Genomic DNA, 20,259 nt, shown 5'->3' with positions numbered 1-20,259 from the left:
TAATAGGAAAAGAGGGTCCGGGAAGAAGTAATAAACATTTTAAATGTAGAGCTACTAGAATTCCTGCCTCTATAGCTTGTTGCCAGGCTAAAATTAATAATCATAGCTTCCTACTCATTTACTTACGTTTCCCCTTCCCTATGACAGCACCTAAGTAGATCAGGACTTTTTTCCTGCTACGGTGCGTCAACACTTGAATTTCTGCATGACCTGAAATTTCTGCATTAATTCATTTATCTGATAATCGTTATTATTGTACATGGTAGGGTTAAGAAGTGCCCAGTGAATCTCTAGGTGTCATTCGTACTTCTCATGCCCTCAATATATAGAGGTAACCCAATTTCCCCTTGGTAATTGAGATCAATCATCCCATTCTATCACTATGGGGAACCAAAATGACCAGAGGGCAGTTTCAGCTTTCAATTCAATGAATTGAAATTCAGTTCCATTCTATCCAGTGACTGGGTCCTCTAGCGGAAGCATTTTTTCCTTTGGATCTAGGCTTCCAAACACAATAAGCCCAAGCTTGTAGAAATGATGTGCTGGGTATTTTCTATTTATCCCTCCAGGCATTGTGCCTAGGAGGCTGACCTCCACAGACTGCACAGACCTAGCTCCCTTGTCTTCTCCTGGTGGATCCAGCCAATGGAAGACTCCAGTTGGATATTAAAGCTGGGAGAACAGAGAGCTGGGTCTCCTCCACTCTGTTCCTGCTTTGGGCTGAGGTCGCAGCATTGGCTACAACTATAGAATCTCACCCTACTTGGTGAAAAGTTGGCATTGCTTGCTTTCCTCTACTTAACAACATAGTTCCAGTTGGTTACTCTCTCCTACAGCCACAGCTACCGATCTCGCCTGGTTTTAGTAATCCTCCCGTCCCCCATTCTCTCAGCCCTAGAGTTAGTAACAGCACCCCGCTGTTACTGGTTACTGTTTATTGAAGGCTATGTGCCAGACACTGTGCTAAGTATATTATCTGATTTAGTCCTCATAACCCTACAGAGGGCTTTAGTCCTATTGCACAGGTGACGGTCACAGACTGACAATGACTGAGCTAGAAATTGAAGGTAGGTGTGTTAATGCTAAAGTCTGTGCACTCAAACACGATTCCTTACTTCTTGTATCAGTTGTTAACCTCCCTTAAAGAGTGTCAGAGCTTCACAGGCCTTTGCTCCTGGTAACCTGCCCATTCCCACAACTGGAAAAAGAGATGCTGTTGCAATTTCCCCATCCAGCCATTCAACAAATAGTCTCTGGAACGTGGGACCCAAGCTCCAGAATCCCGCGGGCTGCTCTTGAGAGCATCAGGATGCGCCCAGGTCAGGGCGGTGTTCACTCACAGGCTGAGCCTAGAGGAGGTTACGTGACTTCTCCACCGCTGCGGTGGTGAACAGGGACCCTTCCCGAAGGCCAAGAATGATGAAGTTCATGCTATTTTCCCAGGCCATTTGGTAGCAAAGAACAGAGTGCCAACAATTCAAGTATTCTCTCAATGAGGCTGGGAGAGAAACTTGGCTTACTCAAGATAGAAATTGCTAGTGCGATTGAGACGAGACAGACATCTCTCAGAGCAGCAGGGAAGAAAGACGGCTCTGTCCAAAAGAGAATGAGTAATTTCGGTCAAGTCTGTTCTTTTTCGTTCCCGTCTTATCTTCATGCTTCTTTAATAGTGGCAATTTAACAGATAAGGGAGCAGAGGCCTTGTAACTATGAATTCCACTCCGCTTCCTCCGCTTCCTCTCAAAACACTGGCAGCTGAGTTGCCGCGCTTTCTAATTTGCCCCGTTTGGCCTGCCCCTCCCACATCCGGTCGCAGGGCGCCTCTCCCGGAAGAACACACCAGGCTTCTCCCGTAAGCGTGCTGGCCCTTTAAAGAAGCCGACGGCTGCGCGGATTGGCTGAGGCACGTCATCTACTATGGCTCGGCTCCAATCCCGAGGCTGGGTGGGGCGAGGCCCGGTCCCTGTAGCGGGCGAAAGGACCACGGGCTTGGGGGCCACTGCTCGGGTCGCCCGGTCCCCGCGCCTCCGCTGCCCAGTGAGTGAACACCGGCCGCGGGCGGGTGGGGGAAGGATCGGCCCGGCCACGTCAGCCAGCGGGATCTCCTGCGCTCCGGGCTTGCCAGGCCGCGCTGGGCGCCCGCTCCTCGTGAGCGCCGGCGCTTGGCTCTCGCACTGCCCCTGGTGCTGATGGGTATTGCCAACCTCGTTCCATTAGAGTGCGTTCTTGTCGCCTGGCTTGGACTCGGGATCTCTCCGTAGCGTTATAACAGAGTTGAGAAAAACTGGCAGTGTTATCAGCAGAAATCACACCATTGCGGGAAATACCTCAATTACAGTCATTGGCCTTGGGGAGTGTGAGGGTGGTGGTAATTAAGAAAACCTCCGGAAGCTGTAGGCTCTGAGCTGGTATTTGCTGGGGGAAGTGGCTTAGTTTGAATGGAATGCAAATATTTATGGAAAGTGATTGTGGTGAGACGGTCAGTCATACATTTAGGTATTGTGTCATTTGATTAGGAAGTACGTCAGCGCAGTAATTCCGATGACAATTCATGGAATTAATCCCCCCCGCCCCACCAAGTAAAATCAAATGCAGGTACACAGGAGTGACCAGAAGAAAAGGCTGTGTGGAACTTGCAGCCTCCACCTCCCCCCACCCCCCAAGAAATACACGTTTCCATAGTAATCCATAGCTCACCTGAGGCAGGGCTGAAGCATTAAAGACCCCTTTCAAGATCTCAGAAGGAATCAAAGGGAAAATGAAGTCAGAGGGATTGAAATCAGCATTCTCTGCAAAGCATCACTCTTGAGACACAGTGATGTTTAAACTGTATAAATAACAAGACATTTTTTTTCCCATGGTAAAAAGTGTTAGAATTTTTTAAAGACTTACCTTATACAAATGAGTGAAATCAAATTTATCCCTATTGCAAGGTCAACTTTTGTTTATGTTCTGATATGTATTTTGTGAGCAAGAGGAGATAGCTGAAATTGTTCTGGACACCCTAGGGAATATTCCCAGACTTTGGGAAATGACTGTCAGGAATGGGGAAGTTGGGAAAGGAGAGGAGGTTGAAAATAGGGAACTCCAAGGTGAAATTTCAAGGTGTGGTGCATTTATTCTCAGGTGTTGTTTCCCATAAGGAAGCTCTTCTTCCTGCTTGGCTTTCACCTTTAACCCTTCCACCTGGGCACGTCCTCTAACACATTCAAACTACAAGTCCAGACCCAAGAAAGCAAGGCCCAGACAGAGGTAAGTCTAAATACTAACTTCCTAGACAGTGTTTCTTTCCCAGGTGACTGACGGGAGGACTGTCTCCCTTTTCAGGGGAGATCCCACCCCCTTATAAACAGGAGCACTTTAAAGTACACAGCTCTGTGACATACAGGGTGTGTGCAGGAATGGCACTAGAGGATGGTTATTTTCTTTATAAATGTTTGCCGCAGGTGTAAAAATGTAGTCATCAACTCCTATGTTCAGAAGAAAAATAAGGACTGGGAAGTGGCCTGAGCCACAGTTTTTCTTACATCTCTCATGCTTTGTGCAAACATTTAAGGGAAGTAGACATGATGGAGACTGCCAAGATGAATAATGTCTTGCTCCTAACCTCAGGCAGGTTCTGGGCTGCTGTTAGAGATGAGTCACATGGGGCAGTCAAGGTTTGGAGAAAGGAAAGAACTGCCAAATCACCCTGCTCTCAGTGAGTGGCCTCTAACTCTGGTCACAGGGTGCTGGAGTGGTACAGTGGCAGAGGAGGAGGGAAACCTCACCACCTCAGGCCTGTTCAGCACTGTGCCTCTTCATCCTGGTAAGTGGTTTGGTATCCTGTGCTCACCTTTGAAGCTGACGTGTATTTTGTGAGCAAGAGGAGATAGCTGAAATTGTTCGAGCACAGAGCCCTGAAACTCCAGGGTGTGTCCTTGCCCAGAATACAAGGAAGCCACTGAAGTCTTGCTTACAGCTCCCACTCACCTGGAATCCTGTTAGCAGGGATAACCCATCTATCATGACATGAAATACCTCCTCTCTCTCCTCATCTTCTTCCCGGCCAGAACCCAGAAATTCCTGCTGAGGATATATAAAGCAGAAGCTCTGTCTGGGCTTCTCACAGAATACTTGTGAATCCTGGCTATAATGAATTAGGACTGGCCGTTCTTACCTAAGGTTCACAAACCTACTCAACAGCCTGTTAAAGAGAAAAGGTATCAGCAACATTGTTGAGAAGGGTAGAGCAGTTGTAACTTTCCCTGAGTTTTTCAATATTATGAAATGCAATCAACAACTAACTCAAGATCTTCTTTACCCACCCAGTTGGATTAAGGACAAAAATTGGAGTTCTGTTTCATGTAGAGTTGACAGCACACTTAAAAACTTATATAAGACAGACACTACTGTGTATTCGTCTAAAAAGTCCATTCCCAGGACATTTCAGTATGGTATGTTTTTCCAGTTTTGAGAGCTTTAGTACATACTAGGTTGGAGAGACTGAGAGTGAAGCTGGAGGAGGATGGTTAAGGCTGTCAGCAGTAAGAGGCATGAAGGAGACGGACAGGGACTGTGGTGGGATGATAGGAAGAATGACTGATTTATTGACCTTGAGACAGCTCAGTCTTCTTAAAATGGAAATGTAAAGAGCACAAAGAAATATGTTCTCAAGATGCACAAGGCATCTTCTGAATCACCCTTCCTCAGATGCAAAGGTTCTGGTGTCTAACTGTATGGAGGTAAGAGGATGGATGGTATCCACTCTGCCCCTCACAAAAAAAGGGAGTTGTTTTTTTCTTCAAGAATTCAGTTCTTCAAGATTTATAATGGGGTAAAAAAATCAGGAAACAGCCACATACTTACAGAGCAGGGAAAGATTTTGGAAATTATCTAGTTCAGTCAGTTGGTGTTAGGTGAGTAAAATGATGGCCAGACTTGTTAAATATGCCTGAGGTCAGGCAGCTAGTTGGGAGCAAGGAACAGAATCCACACTGTATGGCTGGATCAGAAATTTTCCTTTCTTTTTTTTTTTTTTTTTTTTTTACTTTGTCATAAGCCAAAGGTAGCTCAAAGCAGAGCATACAAGGATGCATGTAGTATATTATTAGAAATCTCTTTGTTTTTTTAAAATTTTAGGTCAAGATGGGGTTTATATTTTCAAAATCTATGAATGAAAACATGAAAAACCAAAAGGAGTTCATGCTTATGAATGCTCGACTTCAGGTATGTTTTTAAATAATTAAGCTATTATGTTGTTACAATGTTTAAAGTTTCTACCACATGTGTTCCAATCCTACATTCCCTTTGATCCCCCAAAATGTTCTTGGGCTGCATCCTCAAAACCAAGATGAAATGGATTACTAATTATCTGGTGAGTGGGCTAGTTTAAATCTCCAATCCAATCGAGATAAATTTGTGTAAAAATTTCTATTTTGTAGGAAGAGATAACTGCTTAGAGTATGTGGTACACAGAATCATGCCCCCTACCCCCAAAGATAATGTTTGCAATGGAGAAATTATCCTGGATTATGCAGATGGATTCATTGTTATGTCAAAGGCCTTTTTCTGTTTTTTTCTTTTGAGATGGAGTCTCACTATGTTGCCCAGGCTGGAGTGCTCGGCTCACTGCAACCTCTGCCTCCCAGGTTCAAGTAATTCTTGTGCCTCAGCCTCCCAAGTAGCTGGGATTACAGGTTTGCGCCATCACTCCTGGCTAATTTTTGTATTTTTAGTAGAGACAAAGTTTCGCCATGTTGGCCAGGCTGTTCTCAAACTCTTGGCCTCAAATGATCCACCTGCCTCAGCCTCCCAAAATGCTGGGATTACAGGTATGTGTTCCTGGCCCACAACGGTCTTTGTAAGAGAAAGAAGAAAGCATGAGAGTCAGTGTTAGAGAGATTGGAAGATGCTACACTGCTGACTTTGAAGATTCCATAAGGGTCATGAGTCAACAATTCAGGAAGCTCCTAGAAGCTGGAAAAGGCAAAGAAACATTATTTTCTAGACCCCTCACAGGGATGCAGTCCTGCCATCCCATTTTGGACTTCTGAATTCAGAACTATAAGATAATAGATTGGTGTTGTTTTAAACCACTAATTTTATATAATTTGTAAAAGCCGCAATAGGAAACTAACATGGAGTGTGAACTCTTAACATTGGATTTAGACAATGGCTTGACAGAAAAGATCAAAGCACTGCAGAAGATTATCTAATTGCCTAATACAGGTTGTAAAAAACATTTTTTTTTTTTTTTTTTTTTTTTTTTTTTTTTTTTTTTTGAGACGGAGTTTCGCTCTTGTTACCCAGGGTGGAGTGCAATGGCACGATCTCGGCTCACTGCAACCTCCGCCTCCTGGGTTCAGGCAATTCTCCTGCCTCAGCCTCCCGAGTAGCTGGGATTATAGGCACGCGCCACCATGCCCAGCTAATTTTTTGTAGTAAAAAACATTTTTAAAGGTTGCAAGTCAAAAAATCAAGTTTTAAGTTTGACTTGAATTATTTTCCTAAGAGTTCAAACAAAGATGTCTAGGCCTCTGTGGCCTAGTATGGCCCTGCGAGTAGAACGCCCTCCTGTAAGGCTTGAAGCTAGTGGTTAAAAATGAGGACTAAAACCAGACTGCCTGGGTTTGAATCCTAGTCCCGCCCTTGACTAACTGCGTGACTTGTGCCTCAGTCTCCTGATCTGTACACTGGTGGTAATAATACTCCCTTCAGAGGGATGTTTTAAAGATTAAAGATGAAGTATAGTATATAGAACAATGCCTCAAGTTTTTAGAAAAATGCTTTTCACCCCATAAGTATTTGTTGCTGTTGTTACTGTTGTTTTTAATGACTGACGAGAGTCATTAAAAACATAAGTTATGCAACAGTTGAAAAAATGGACAACTGAATTACTGTAACAGAGCAGTAACCTAGGGGAGACCAAGTATTAGGTTTATAAATCAGGCAAGTGTCAAATGCTTAGCATGTGTTTGTCAAAGACCTTTGGAAACTACAGGGTTTTTACTCTTATGTTTGTCCCCATGATGTCAGGGTTTGTGAAGGGTCTGGGATTTTACCTTACTTGCAAGCTAACATATTAGCCTGTTACAGAAGACTGGAGACACCTACATCGGAGCCAGAGGGCTTTATTACTCAAAGCACAGCAAGCAGCATGAGCGTGGGTGTTAATTCCCCACATCCACCAAAAGTCAGTCAGGTGACAAAGATAGGCATGGGTGAAATGAGAGCTATGCACTCAGAGGATTTGTGTTACAGCTGAATAGCATCGAGCTTAGGGAACCTACTGCTTTAACAGTGGACCATGAGCAAGGGGTGGGTTGTGGCAGGGGGAGAGGGTTATTTTCCTTGTAGTTGTCATGTCCTGGTTGACCCACCCCAAAATGGAGACCTCAGGCCTGGGAGTTACAAGCCTCCATGAGCCAAAAGTTCATTTTTAACTAGAGCTCAGCCGCAGACCAATGATTGCTTCCTCTTTCTGAAATGTGTGTGTTATGTGTTGAAATGTGTCCCTCCCAATTCATATGTTGAAGCCTTCACCCCTAGTACTTCAGAATGTGATCTTGTTTGGAGATAGGGTCTTTACAGAGGTAATCAAATTAAAATGAGGTCCTTAGAATGGGCTCTAATTCAGGGTGACTGATGGCTTTATGAGAAGAAGAAATTTGGACACAGGACCATACAGTTCATACTGGGACCATTCATACTGGGAGCTTACAATGTGAATATGAAGACAGCTGTGTACAAGCCAAGGAAAGGGGCCTGGAACAGTTGTTTCTCTCACAGCCTTACCCAGGAACAAAACCTGCAAACACCTTGATTTTAGATTTCTCCCCTCCAGAAGAGAGACAATAAATTTCTGCTGCATAAGCCATCCAGTTTGTGGTCCTTTGTTATGGCAGCCCCTGCAAACTAATACAGGATGCATTTGGTGCCTGTGCCCAGCAGGTGGTGCTGCTGTACTGGGCAGTGGTCTCACTGGAGCTTGATGATTTTTCTTTTTCCCTGGGATTCTATGTATCTATTAGACCACCTGGAAAGGGTCTGGGAATCCCTGACTGGGAAGTCCCTTCTAGTCACTATGAGTTTTATAATACAAGCATGTAATGCATCAATGTCATCGTACATTTGTATGTAGCGGGGAGGGAGAGTGTTGACACACGTCACAGTATCTTGAATTGGCTTAAGGTCCCTTTCATTTTTCTTCCTTGCTGTGAAGTTGGCTCACACTCCATCAGTTGAATTCAGGTACTTTCCCCTGCCTAGTCAGAACACAGACATGGCCAAGCATGATACTCACTCCTGTAATCCCAGCACACTGGGAGACCAAGACAGGAGGATTGCTTGAGTCCAAGAATTCAGGACTATCCTGGGCAACATAGTGAGACTCCTTCTCCATCAAAACATTTAAAAAAATTAGCCAGGCATGGTATTACATGCCTATAGTCCCAGCTACATAGGAGGCTGAGGTGGGAAGATTGTTTGAGCCCAGGAAGATCAAGGCTGCAGGGAGCCGTGATCATGCCACTGCACTCCCGCCTGGGTGACAGAGTGAGACCCTATCTCAAAAAAACAAAACAATGATAATAAAGGAACAGAGACCAAAGAGTTTAACATAGGTATTTCAAGGGTGGTCAGAGTAGTTTTAAGGGATTATGCTGTCTCCAGCTAGGGGAGAAATCAAGAGTGCAAAGGGGCAGGGAGGACTTTTTGTCCTTTGGCTTCTTGTTCTGGAATGGGTGCTGCTTCCTCTCTTGTGTTCTCTGGCTCTGAAGAGAACTGCCGCTCAGAGCCATCATTATTTCAGCCTTTGCTGGTGTCACTACACAGCCCTTCAGTCTTTGGAGCTCTGGGTCACCCCAATGCTTAGCATTCTTGCTTTCCCTGGGACCAAGTAGACTTTGGCACCCGTGTCCAGGCCAACAAAGCCATAAAAGTTTGAGGCCCTCCCTGCCCTACTGTTCCCCAGCATACTTCTATAAAACGTCAGAAGTTGGAGAAGATGCGGGGGAGGGGTAAGGGAATGGAGGGAGACAGCAGCTCAGTGCCAGTAGGCAAGGCTTTGTATTTACTTTCTGTTTCAAGTGACCTCCTTCCACTGGGCTCAACAAACAAGTTTCTGATGCTTTTAGTCTACCCACAATTCTCTACCCTCATTGCTGACACCATTTGTTTAAGCTTTAGGGATCCCTGAATTGAGTAGCCATAGCCACGTGGCCTTGTCTTTTGGTTGGAGCATGGGGCTTGCTGCTCCAGTGTCATGATAACACCCTTCCCTTCTCCCACCCCAGAGGGGAGCATGCCACCACCAAAGCACCATTAGGACACCATGTTTCAACCCTACGTTTTGTTGTTTAACCACATTTGACACATAGGATGGTGAATAACCCTTATTCCATTTCCCCATCCTCACCACCATCTAGGCAAGAGCATTTACTACCATATCTCTGGGAATCTTCTCACGTCCTCCAACCCAGCCACCCACAGCCCTGTCCCTTCTTTTCCAGAAAGTCAGATATCTCTATGAGCATCTCACCTTTGCCACCAAAACTATCAGGCCATGTAAAGTGTCTGGGATTTTATGCTACTTGCAAACAACAATAGTCCACCTGATCTGTGGGTGATATGGTCCAAGAATCCCATTGGATACTGAAATCATGGATAGTGCTGAAGCCTATGTATACTATGGTTCTCCCAGTACATACATACTTATGATAAAGTTTAATTTATAAATTGGCTACAGTAAGAGATTAACAATAACAAAAATAGAATAATTATAACAATATAATAAAAGTTATCTGTATGTTCTCAAAATATCTTATTGTACTGTGCATATTAGGCATATGATATTTTTCTTTTTTAAAATTATTATACTTTAAGTTCTGAGATACATGTGCAGAATGTTCAGGTTTGTTACATAGGTATACATGTACCAGGATGGTTTGCTGCATCCATGAACCTGTCATCTACATTAGGTATTTCTCCTAATGCTATCCCTCCCCTTGGCTCCCACCCTCCAACAGGCCCCAGTGTGTGATTTTCCCCTCCCTGTGCCCATATGTTCTCATTGTTCAGCTCCCACTTATGAGTGAGTACATGTGGTATTTGGTTTTCTGTTCCTGTGTTAGTTTGCTGAGAATGATGGTTTCCAGCTTCATCCATGTCCCTGCAAAGAACATGAACTCATTCTTTTTTATGGCTGCATAGTATTCCACGGTGTATATGTGTGACATTTTCTTTATCCAGTCTATCATTGATGGGCATTTGGGTTGGTTCCAAGTCTTTGCTACTGTGAATAGTGCTGCTATATACATACGTGTGCATGTGTCTTTATAGTAGAATGATTTATAATCCTTTGGGTATATACCTGGTAATGAGATTGCTGGATCATATCGTATTTCTAGTTCTAGATCCTTGAGGAATCGCCACATTGTCTTCCACAATGGTTGAACTAATTTACACTCCCACCAACAGTGTAAGTGTTCCGATTTCTCCACATCCTCTCCAGCATCTGTTGTATCTTGTCTTTTTAGTAATTGCCATTCTAACTAGCATGAGATGGTATCTCCTTGTGGTTTTGATTTGCATTTCTCTAGTGACCAGTGATGAGCTTTTTTTTCATATGTTTGTTGGCTGCGTAAATGTATTCTTTTGAAAAGTGTCTGTTCATATCCTTCACCCTTTGAAAGATATGATGGGGTTCTTTTTTTTTTTTCTTGTAAATTTAAGTTCCTGCCAGATTCTGGATACTAGCCCTTTGTCAGATGGATAGATAGCAAAAATTTTCTCCTATTCTGTAGTCTGTCTGTTCACTCTGATGATTGTTTCTTTTGCTGTGCAGAAGCTCTTTAGCGTAATTAGATCCCATTTGTCTATTTTGGCTTTTGTTGCCATTGCTTTTGGTGTTTTAGTCATGAAGTCTTTGCCCATGCCTATGTCCTGAATGATATTGCCAGGTTTTCTTCTAGGTTTTTATGGTTTTAGGTCTTAGGTTTAAATCTTTAATCTTTCTTGAGTTAATTTTTGTATAAAGTGTAAGGAAGGGGAAGGAGTCTAGTTTTCTGTATATGGCTAACGAGTTTTCCCAGCACCATTTGTTAAATAGGGAATCCTTACCCCATTGCTTGTTTTCGTCAGGTTTGTCAAAGATTGTCGTGGACCGTCCGGACGGGTAGGCACGTCTGCCCGGGGGTCTCTCGACCTGCAAGAGGGTCCCAATACCTGAAAGAGGGAGTGCGCCTGAGAAAATAATAAAGACAGAGAGAGAGAAAGCGAGGCGTCTGGAGGGCTGATAGGCTGTGCCTAAACAGCAAATTTTATTTTTCAAATGCCAGGAATAAATACACTTTCTTGGCTTTGATCTACGTCATAGTAAGAGGAATGTAAATGTATGCCTCACATGGCCTATACAATAGAGAAGTCAGATATGCGATCAATGGTTGTAAAAAGTAACAAAATTTTCTACAATCACAAAGTTTGTTTATATCAAAACATTATTCAGGAGACTTGTTTATATCAAAACATTGTTCAGGAATCTCTGAGTCAGGAATCCAAGCCATCCCTTATGGTGGCATTTTTCTTTGCAGATATCAACAGTTAAACCATTATCTAGGGTACAAGGCAGTTAGGTAAGTAAAGGTTAAAACTTATTCTTAAAGTCATAGAAAGGTCATAGCAGGAACCGGTTGCTGGTAGGGGGTTACTTGGTCTAGCAGCAACGCATAATTTTAGGCCCAAACGATATTGTGGTTGATATTAGAAACTGATCATTCATCTTTCTTCCTATATTTCCGGATAGCTCGACTGCCTCCAGTAGGAAACTGTGTTTGGGATCAAACTCACCATATAGTGAGACTCACGCCTTTTAGGGGTCTCACACGGGAGTGTTCCCCACAAAAGATCAGATGATTGTAGATGTGTGGTAGTATTTCTAAGGCCTCTGTTCAGTTCTGTTGGTTTATATATATGTTTTGGTACCAGTACCATGCTGTTTTGGTTACTGTAGCCTTGTAGTATAGTTTGAAGTCAGGTAGTGTGATGCCTCAGTTTTGTTCTTTTTGCTTAGGATTGTCTTAGCTATTTGGTTTTTTTTTTGTTCTATATGAAATTTAAAGTAGTTTTTTTCTAATTCTTTGAAGAAAGTCAGTGGTAGCTTGATGGACATAGCATTGAATCTGTAAGTTACTTTGGGCAGTATGGTCATTTTCATCATATTGATTCTTCCTGTCCATGAGCATGGAATGTTTTTCCATTTGTGTTCTTTCTTATTTCCTTGAGCAGTGGTTTGTCATTTGAAGAGGTCCCTCACATCCCTTGTAAGTTGTATTCCTAGGTATGTTATTCTCTTTGTAGTAGTTGCAAATGGGAGTTTGCTCATGATTTGGCTCTCTGTTTGTCTATTTTTGGTGTATAGGAATGCTTGTGATTTTCGCACATTGATTTTGTATCCTGAGATTTTGCTGAAGTTGCTTATTAGCTTAAGGAGTTTTTGGGTTGAGATGATGAGGTTTTCTAAATATACAGTCATGTCCTCTGCAGACAGATTAATTTGACTTCCTCTGTTCCTCTTTGAATTCTCTTTATTTATTTCTCTTGCCTAATTTCCCTGGCCAGAACTTCCAATATTATGTTGAATAGGAATGGTGAGGGAGGGCATCCTTGTCTTGTGCCAGTTTTCAAAGGGAATACTCTAGCTTTTGCCCATGCAGTATGATATTGGCTGTGAGTCTGTCATAAATAGCTCTTATTATTTTGAGATATGTTCCTTCAGTACTTAGTTTATTGAGTGTTTTTAGTATGAAGGGATGTTGAATTTTGTCAAAGGCCTTTTCTGCATCTATTGAGATAATCATGTGGTTTTTGTCATTTGTTCAGGATTTTATTTCTCCTTTGCTTATGAAGCTTAGTTTGGCTGGATATGAAATTCTGGGTTGAAAATTATTTTCTTTGAGAGTGTTGAATATTGGCCCCCACTCTCTTCTGGCTTGTAGAGTTTCTGTAGAGAGATCCACTGTTAGTCTAATGAACTTCTCTTTGTGGGTAACCCAATCTTTCTCTTTGACTGCCCTTAACATTTTTTCCTTCATTTTAACCTTGGTGAATCTGAAGATTGTATGTCTTGTGGTTGCTCTTCTTGAGGAGTATCTTTGTGGTGTTCTCTGTATTTCCTGAATTTGAATATTGGCCTGTCTTGCTAGTTTGGGGAAGTTCTCCTGGGTAATAACCGGAAGTGTGTTTTCCAACTTGGTTCCATCCTCTCCGTCACTTTCAGGTACAGCAATCCAACAGAAGTTTGGTCTTTTCACATTGTCCCATATTTCTTGGAGGCCTTGTTCATTCCTTTTATTTCTTCTCTAATCTTGTCTTCACACTTTATTTCATTAAGACAATCTTTAATCTCTCATATTCTTTCTTTGCCTTGATCGATTTGGCTATTGATCCTTTGGAAATGCAGAAATCAGCCACCTTCTGCATTGGTCTCGCTGGGAGTTGTAGACCAGAGCTGTTCCTATTTGGCCATCTTGCTGGGGAATCCCCGATTTTTTTTCTTATTAAGAACTTCCACTCTTTCACTTAAAAGAAGCACTTTATGTCTTCTCTTTGGTATATCCAAATTGCCAGCAGAACTACTGTTGCACTGTGGGGCTGTGGTTAAGTAAAACAAGGGTTACCTGAACACTAGGCACTGTGATAATGTGACAGCTGATCTGATAACTGAGATGGCTACTAAGTAACTAAGAGGCAGATACTGTGTACAGCTTGGCTACACTAGACAAGGGGATGATTCATGTCCTAGCTGGAATGGTGGGAGATTTTATGACACTACTCAGAATGATAGGCAATTTAAAAATTACGAATTATTAATTTGTGAAATTTTCCGTTTAATATTTTCAGACTGAGGTTGACTAGGGGTAACTCAAACTATTGTGAAAAATGAAACTGTGGATAAGGGGGGACTGCTGTAGTAAATTAGCCTATTATTATTTCATGGATGCTGGCAGAAGACTTTATTACTCATAGCACAGGAAGGGGCATGCACTCCAAGTCCCATAGAGGAGATGAAGGAGAGCCTAGTTGGATGCTGGGATGGATGTGCTGGATTTGTGACATAGCTGAGGAACATTGAGCTTGTTATCACTTTTATCATGAGTGGCGGGAAGGTCTGCTCTTGGATTAGAAGGAGATGGTACTGAAGGAATGTGTTCTCTTTCTGGGTCCATGAGGGGGTGTACCTTTAAGGGCAAAAATTTCCCGGCACCATGCCCCACTCTCATCTCTCTCCATCCAGGAGATTCAACGGTTTATGTTTGAATTTTGCGGGAGCGGGGAGAAACTAAAAAAATCACTTCAGTGGAAGTTCTAAGGAACTCCTTTCATTGGCCCAGGGTCTTGGAGAAGGTGGGGGTTCCTTCCAGGATAAATGTCCTATCCCACACACCTGGCCGGATTTCCCCTCTGGAATCCTCTTCCACACTCTTTGTGGAAGACTGTCTCTTCTTTCTTTCTCTTTTCTCTACCTAAATAAAATCACCTTTCTGCAACACTTTTTGGGTCCAATATTCGCTTTACGAGCATATGGTCCACCTGCAGTGGCCCCACCGCTTGTTCCTTAAGAGGTTGGAGGCCAAGAACCCACAACAATCACCAGCATCCAAGAAAAAACACGGTTACAGAATGTCATCCCTCAAGGTTGCTTACTGCAAACACAACTCTGGAAAATGGCCCAGCTACAAGCAGTCATGGCTTGTGACCTTGTCTTACCCAGCAAGATTGTGGAGGAAGACTTGGCCCATGGTGGACTGATTCTCCCAACACGTGTTGCTTAAGGCAACTAGGTTTTTCTTGTTGGTCATGATACACTTTATTATTTATTTCTAATTTCAAGAAAGGATGAGCAGAAGACTATATTCCAACATGGTTGAACCAGCCTTCTAACCCTAGAGATACTTGAGTTCTGATCCTTCCTGGGGTAGCCTAGAGTGAAACATCCTCATCTACAGCAGCTTTGGAAGACCAAACTGTTCCTTAAATGTGTCTTACTTGAGGGAATTAAACTTCCAGCATCATTCTAGGGTTTGGAGCTGTTATTTCCTTTTTTTGAAATATTTGATATATACCACAGAATATATTTATATTAAATTCAAGTTATGGAGCATAGTAACATGAACACCAGCAAATCTCCCACTAAACTTAAGAATTATGTTATGACAATATTCCTGAAGCTCCCTGGGGGTTTTCCTTTCTATCTGTTGAGTGAATCAAAATAGCTAAGGCTAGGCTGGCATTGACCTCATGTCTCAGCAGTCCCGAGGGTTAAAAGGACCCCACAAATGGAATGGACTTGACTACTGGAATAGAAGATGATGTCTGTGTAGGGTGTTCAAAGGTGAAGTTTTTAAAAAAAATTCTGATTGAAATACCATGTGTAAACAACGTCTTTAGCCTGTGATTTAGTCTTTTGGCTATTTTTCTATTTAATGGCACCTCTATGAAAAGGATAAATAGAAGAATTAAAGCAAAACATTTATTAAAGTAAAGCCTACTAAAATCTTACTGGAGTTTCTTTTCTATTTTTTGGTTTAAAAAAAGATAAATCACAGCTCAATAATTCCTTGTTAATGTTTTTTCTTTTGGGGGAAAAAACCACTCTTGATTCAACCCCATCTCTTATACCACTGGTCAGGCTCTCAATCCTGGCTGAACATTGGATTCATCCAGGGGCTTTTGAATGTTTGGATGCCACCTCAGACCTTTACAGAGTTCTTTTTTTAATCTCTCCAGGGGACTGCAATGCATGGCCTGGAGTGAGAACCATTTTTTTCCTTTCTTTTTCTGTGATGCTACATAATTATAATTGGTGATTGTGATTTAATATAATCTACGTTGGAGATAAAAACCAAGCAAGTTTTCAATTAATAGTAAGCCAGTCAGGATTTGAAATTAAATTAACTGCTGGAGTCTGATTAGTCAAATGTATAAAAGGCCTCAAATCAAAAGGTTTTCTTTTTTTAACTAACGACTTTGGTTCAAATTGTGATGGTGAAGATTCATGCTACTAGTTATAATGATATTTTCAGATTATCAACAAATTTCAGTTTCTTTCTAGCTTGTGTTAAGATGGTAGATGAGTGGTAAACTATCATTTGTGTAAAAATGAATAGTTCCTTAAAATGCCACTAGGTGGAATACCTAGACTAATTTTATATCACCTTAGTGGCTGGAAAAGCATTTTGAGAATGTGGAAAGAACACATTCTATAGGTCCATGCTATGCTACAGTGTTATGTAGGCAAAGCAGTTATGGTCAATATAAAGATAAGTTGAGCAGCAAACAGATGTTTATTCATTGTTTATTGTGTTCAACAAACTAAAGATTTTTTAAAAGTACGTGAGATCCAGACTTTGACCTTTATGTCTATTGTTAGACTTTGGTGTTAAGAAAATGAGGCATAGCTATAACCCAAAAAATATAGTTATTTAATATGTAGAGGCTGGGAAGAGTAGCTCACACCTATACTCCTGGTCAAAACAGTGAAACCCCATCTCTACAAAAAACAAATGAACAAACAAAAAAAAAACAAGAAAGATTAGTCGGGCATGGTGGCTCATGCTACTTGGAAGGAGGATCGCTTAAGCCAAGGAATTCAAGACCAGCCTGGGCAACATGACAAAACCCTGTCTCTATTAAAAAAAAAAAAAAAAAAAAATATATATATATATATATATATATATATATAATATATATAATATATATATATATATATATATATATATATATATATATATATATATAGTGTGTATGTGTGTGTATGTGTGTATTACACATTAATATATATAAATTAGCCGGGCACGGTGTTGTGTGTCTGTAGTTCCAGTTACTCAAGAGTGTGAGGCAGGAGGATTGCTTGAGCCTCAGGGGTCAAGGTTTCAGTGAACTGTGATTATGCTAGTGCATTACAACCTGGTTGACAGGGCGAGACCCTGTCTCAAAATAAGTAAATAAATAAATAAATAAATAAAAAGTTTACCATCTGAATTGCTTAATGAGCTGTAGTGGAGGTACCTGGGGCGCCTGGCAATCTGTTCATAGAGTGTTTCAAGAAGAAAGAAATTTTTCTTAGTGGTGTAAAATGCTACGGAGAAGTCAAAGGCCTTTAAAAAATGTCAGTGTCTGGGAGGAACCATGTCAGTAGAATATGAGGGAAGAAACAAGTCTGTAAAGGTCTGAGTGCTTTTTATCATTATCACATAATGATAAAATAAAGGAAGAATGTATATAGACTCCCTTAGTTTTCTGTGAAATCTTACCATGCAGATTAAAGATACAGTATATTCCAAATACAATTATAAAAAGAAACATACTTCCAGACACATACTGGGAGGTTTTCCTTTGGCATTACAATATTCATTATTCATTTAATACATTTTATGGCGTGTCTGTCATGTGCCAGTTGAATAGGAGCTAGAGATACTTTATTAAATAGCACAATTCCCTCTTTCAAGGAACTCAGGCTCTTGAACAGGGTAATGGTGTGGTAGTGACAACCAACAATTTCAATATTGTGTTAAGAAATGAGAATTCTGGAGTGTTTTGTGAACCAAAATTGGTCTGACTTCAAATGTCTTCTAAGTGCCTGAAGACTATGGAGCAATAGCTTCAGAATTTTGAGAGAAAAACAAAAACTTTATATTTGGGTAAATTATGCATGCATGCTGATAAGAAAATTTTAAATGTGCAAATATTCAGAAAATAAATCAGCCAGGTGTTTTGAAAAAAATTAACTGAAGATATAATCTTGTCAATTTAGAAAGAAATACTTCTAAGACCCACCAGCAAACCTCACTTGCTCAAGTGCATGTAGAGGAGAGGAAAACTTCAAAGGAAACTTTAAAACCAATATTTTGGTAATCCTGTTTCTTCTATTCCAACTTCCTTTGCCTGTTTCCCCCTTTTTGTTGAAATATACTTTAAGACAAATTTAAATTTACCTGTAAATATTTCCATATGATTCTCTAACAGATATGGATATAACCATATGTAACTAAATTAGCAATATTTTCTTCCTATCATATGCAACCTAATTTCAGTTGCTTCACAAGTGTCTTTTACAGTTGTGTTTGAAATGGGGATCCAAGCAAAGTTTTCATACTATACTTGATTATTGTGACTCCTAAGACTTTCTCAGTTTGTGAGAATATCTCTTCCTTTCTACATGTGGTACTATTTATTTGTTGAAGAAACCAGCTCATCTGTTCTGTGGAATGTCCCTCAGTTTGTATTTGGCTGATTGTTTCCTGGTGGTGTTTTTGAACATATTCTTCTATGCTTCATTCTTCCTATGAACTGGTAAATTTAGAGGTTTGATGAGACTCAGGTTCGGTTATTTTAGCAAGAATGTTTTTTAGGTGGCGCTGTGTACTTCCTAATACATCACATCATAAGGCTCATGAGGTCTGGTTTTCTTACCTTCAGTCATATCAACCTGATCTACCCATTATAAAGTTCCCCATTAACATGTGATCTACTGGCTTTACCATCCACTCATGATAATTGCCTACATCTGTGACTTCATTAGGGCTTGGAGAAAAATGGGAATTTAAAAATATTCTCTCATTCCTTTGACATTTGTTGTCTGGAAATTTATTAAGAACTTTCTCTTACTAACTACTTGGCTATCCTGAAATACAGTTTGTACAGGAAACAAAATAAATGCTTGATTCTGTCCTTTTATTTAGCAATTTTAGAATAGTGAATTGATAATCTATAAATCTCCAAAGGTGACCAAATAATTTTTGTTTATTTGCATATTGTGACTATAAACTCTTTAATTAGTTGCAGTCATTATTCTTTTTGCTCAAGTTATCCCATCTTTGGCTAATGGAAGCTCTTTCAAGTTGACTCCCATGTCCCTAGGATAAGACCCACTTAATTCTTGGTTGTGAGCATTTCCCACATGTTAACATATAGTTTAATAATAAGGATTATGATACTTTGTAGAGTTACTCTGAGGATTAAATGAGATGTCCCACATAGAAGAATTTAGTACACAGCATCTACTCCATGTAAACACTCAGCAAAGTCAGTAATTAAAGCAAAAGTTTTCTTACTAGATGTGCCATTTATTCATTCACCAAATACTTATGGAGGAGTCCCTGCTCTGTACTGGTCAGTATTTAGATGGTGAGACATATCAGTGAACAAGGTCCTTCCCCTGTGGAACTTACACTCTGGTGGGAATACAAGCAGCAAACCAACAACCATTGTGTGTTAGTGGTGATGAATTCTGTAAGGGGGGGAAAACAGGGTAAGGGGTAATGATGGGAGTCTGCGTAGGTGAGTGGAAAACTCCACTTTTGGTAGAGTAGTTAGGGAAAGCCTCAGACGGTAACCTTTGAGCAGAGCCTTGAGGGAAATGGCAAAGTGAACCATGCAGATAGCCAGGGAAAGAGTTTGAAGGTGAATACAGAGATGCTGAGCTGGTAGAACTCATGGTGAGTTGGAATAACAGCAAAGAGGCTGGTATGGCCAGAACTCTGAAAGGATGGGGGAGAGTGGAGAGAGATGAGATCAGAAGTTGCTCAAGCCTTGTACCCACAACAAATGTTTTGAAATGTATTGTGAGTGACGTGGGAAGCCATTAAAGAGCTTTGAGAGGAGTAGTGATGTGACCTGATGGTTTTTGCAACATAAAATACAATGTGTGCTCAATAAATGCTTTTTCAAATATATAAAAATCAAAGCAGCAAATAACTATTATGAGCACATTTAAAAATTGCTTAAATCCTATAACTCCCAATATCTGTTATACTTGTGGCCTCCCATCTGTTTTTTTCTTTGCTTGCTTGTTTTTTGAGAAGACTATACTCACATCTCGAAATAGGAAGGGTTCTATTTCTGAGGAAAGCAAGAAAGTGCCGTGTGTGCTTTGTAGAGAGGCTTGTGGTGACAAGGAACCAGAATGTAGTGTGTGTGGAAGAGAAGAAAGCAGCAAAATCTTTGTAGGTGAAAGATCAGGTAGTGAGTGGGGGTTGGCTCAGAGCCTGGAAGTATGAGGGGACTTAACCAGGAAGTGTCTTGCATAAAGCAGCAGCATGGCCAGCACGTTCACTGAGGGCATGTGGGTACACGCATGACTTAACTCCTGTGCTTGGATCCACACTGTCTTCAGCTTGTCCTTCTGGGACTCCTTTGTGCCCGTATCTCCTGTCCTCACTACCTGCCTTAGTATCTCCATGTTCCTCACCTGAAGCCATTCTTCTGAGGTTCACTTTTTTT

General features: G+C 41.2%; 1 protein-coding gene across 1 annotated transcript in view; it reads left to right on the top strand.

The window, feature by feature from the left end:
• Window positions 1-1,899: 1,899 nt before the first annotated feature.
• The window catches only part of PLGRKT (plasminogen receptor with a C-terminal lysine), a 72,451-nt gene continuing 54,091 nt past the window's right edge, over window positions 1,900-20,259 (top strand). The window contains exons 1-3 of the mRNA XM_003928183.2: window positions 1,900-2,037; window positions 3,127-3,252; window positions 5,122-5,208. Of these exons, the coding sequence (XP_003928232.1) occupies window positions 5,128-5,208 (81 nt within the window). The 5' untranslated portion in view covers window positions 1,900-2,037; window positions 3,127-3,252; window positions 5,122-5,127. The remainder of the gene's footprint in view (window positions 2,038-3,126; window positions 3,253-5,121; window positions 5,209-20,259) is intronic.

Source organism: Saimiri boliviensis, chromosome 2, assembly GCF_048565385.1.
Source record: "Saimiri boliviensis isolate mSaiBol1 chromosome 2, mSaiBol1.pri, whole genome shotgun sequence".
Taxonomy (NCBI): Eukaryota; Metazoa; Chordata; class Mammalia; order Primates; family Cebidae; genus Saimiri; species Saimiri boliviensis.
Note: the sequence above shows the minus strand (reverse complement) of the source record. Positions and strands in the feature narration are given on the sequence as shown.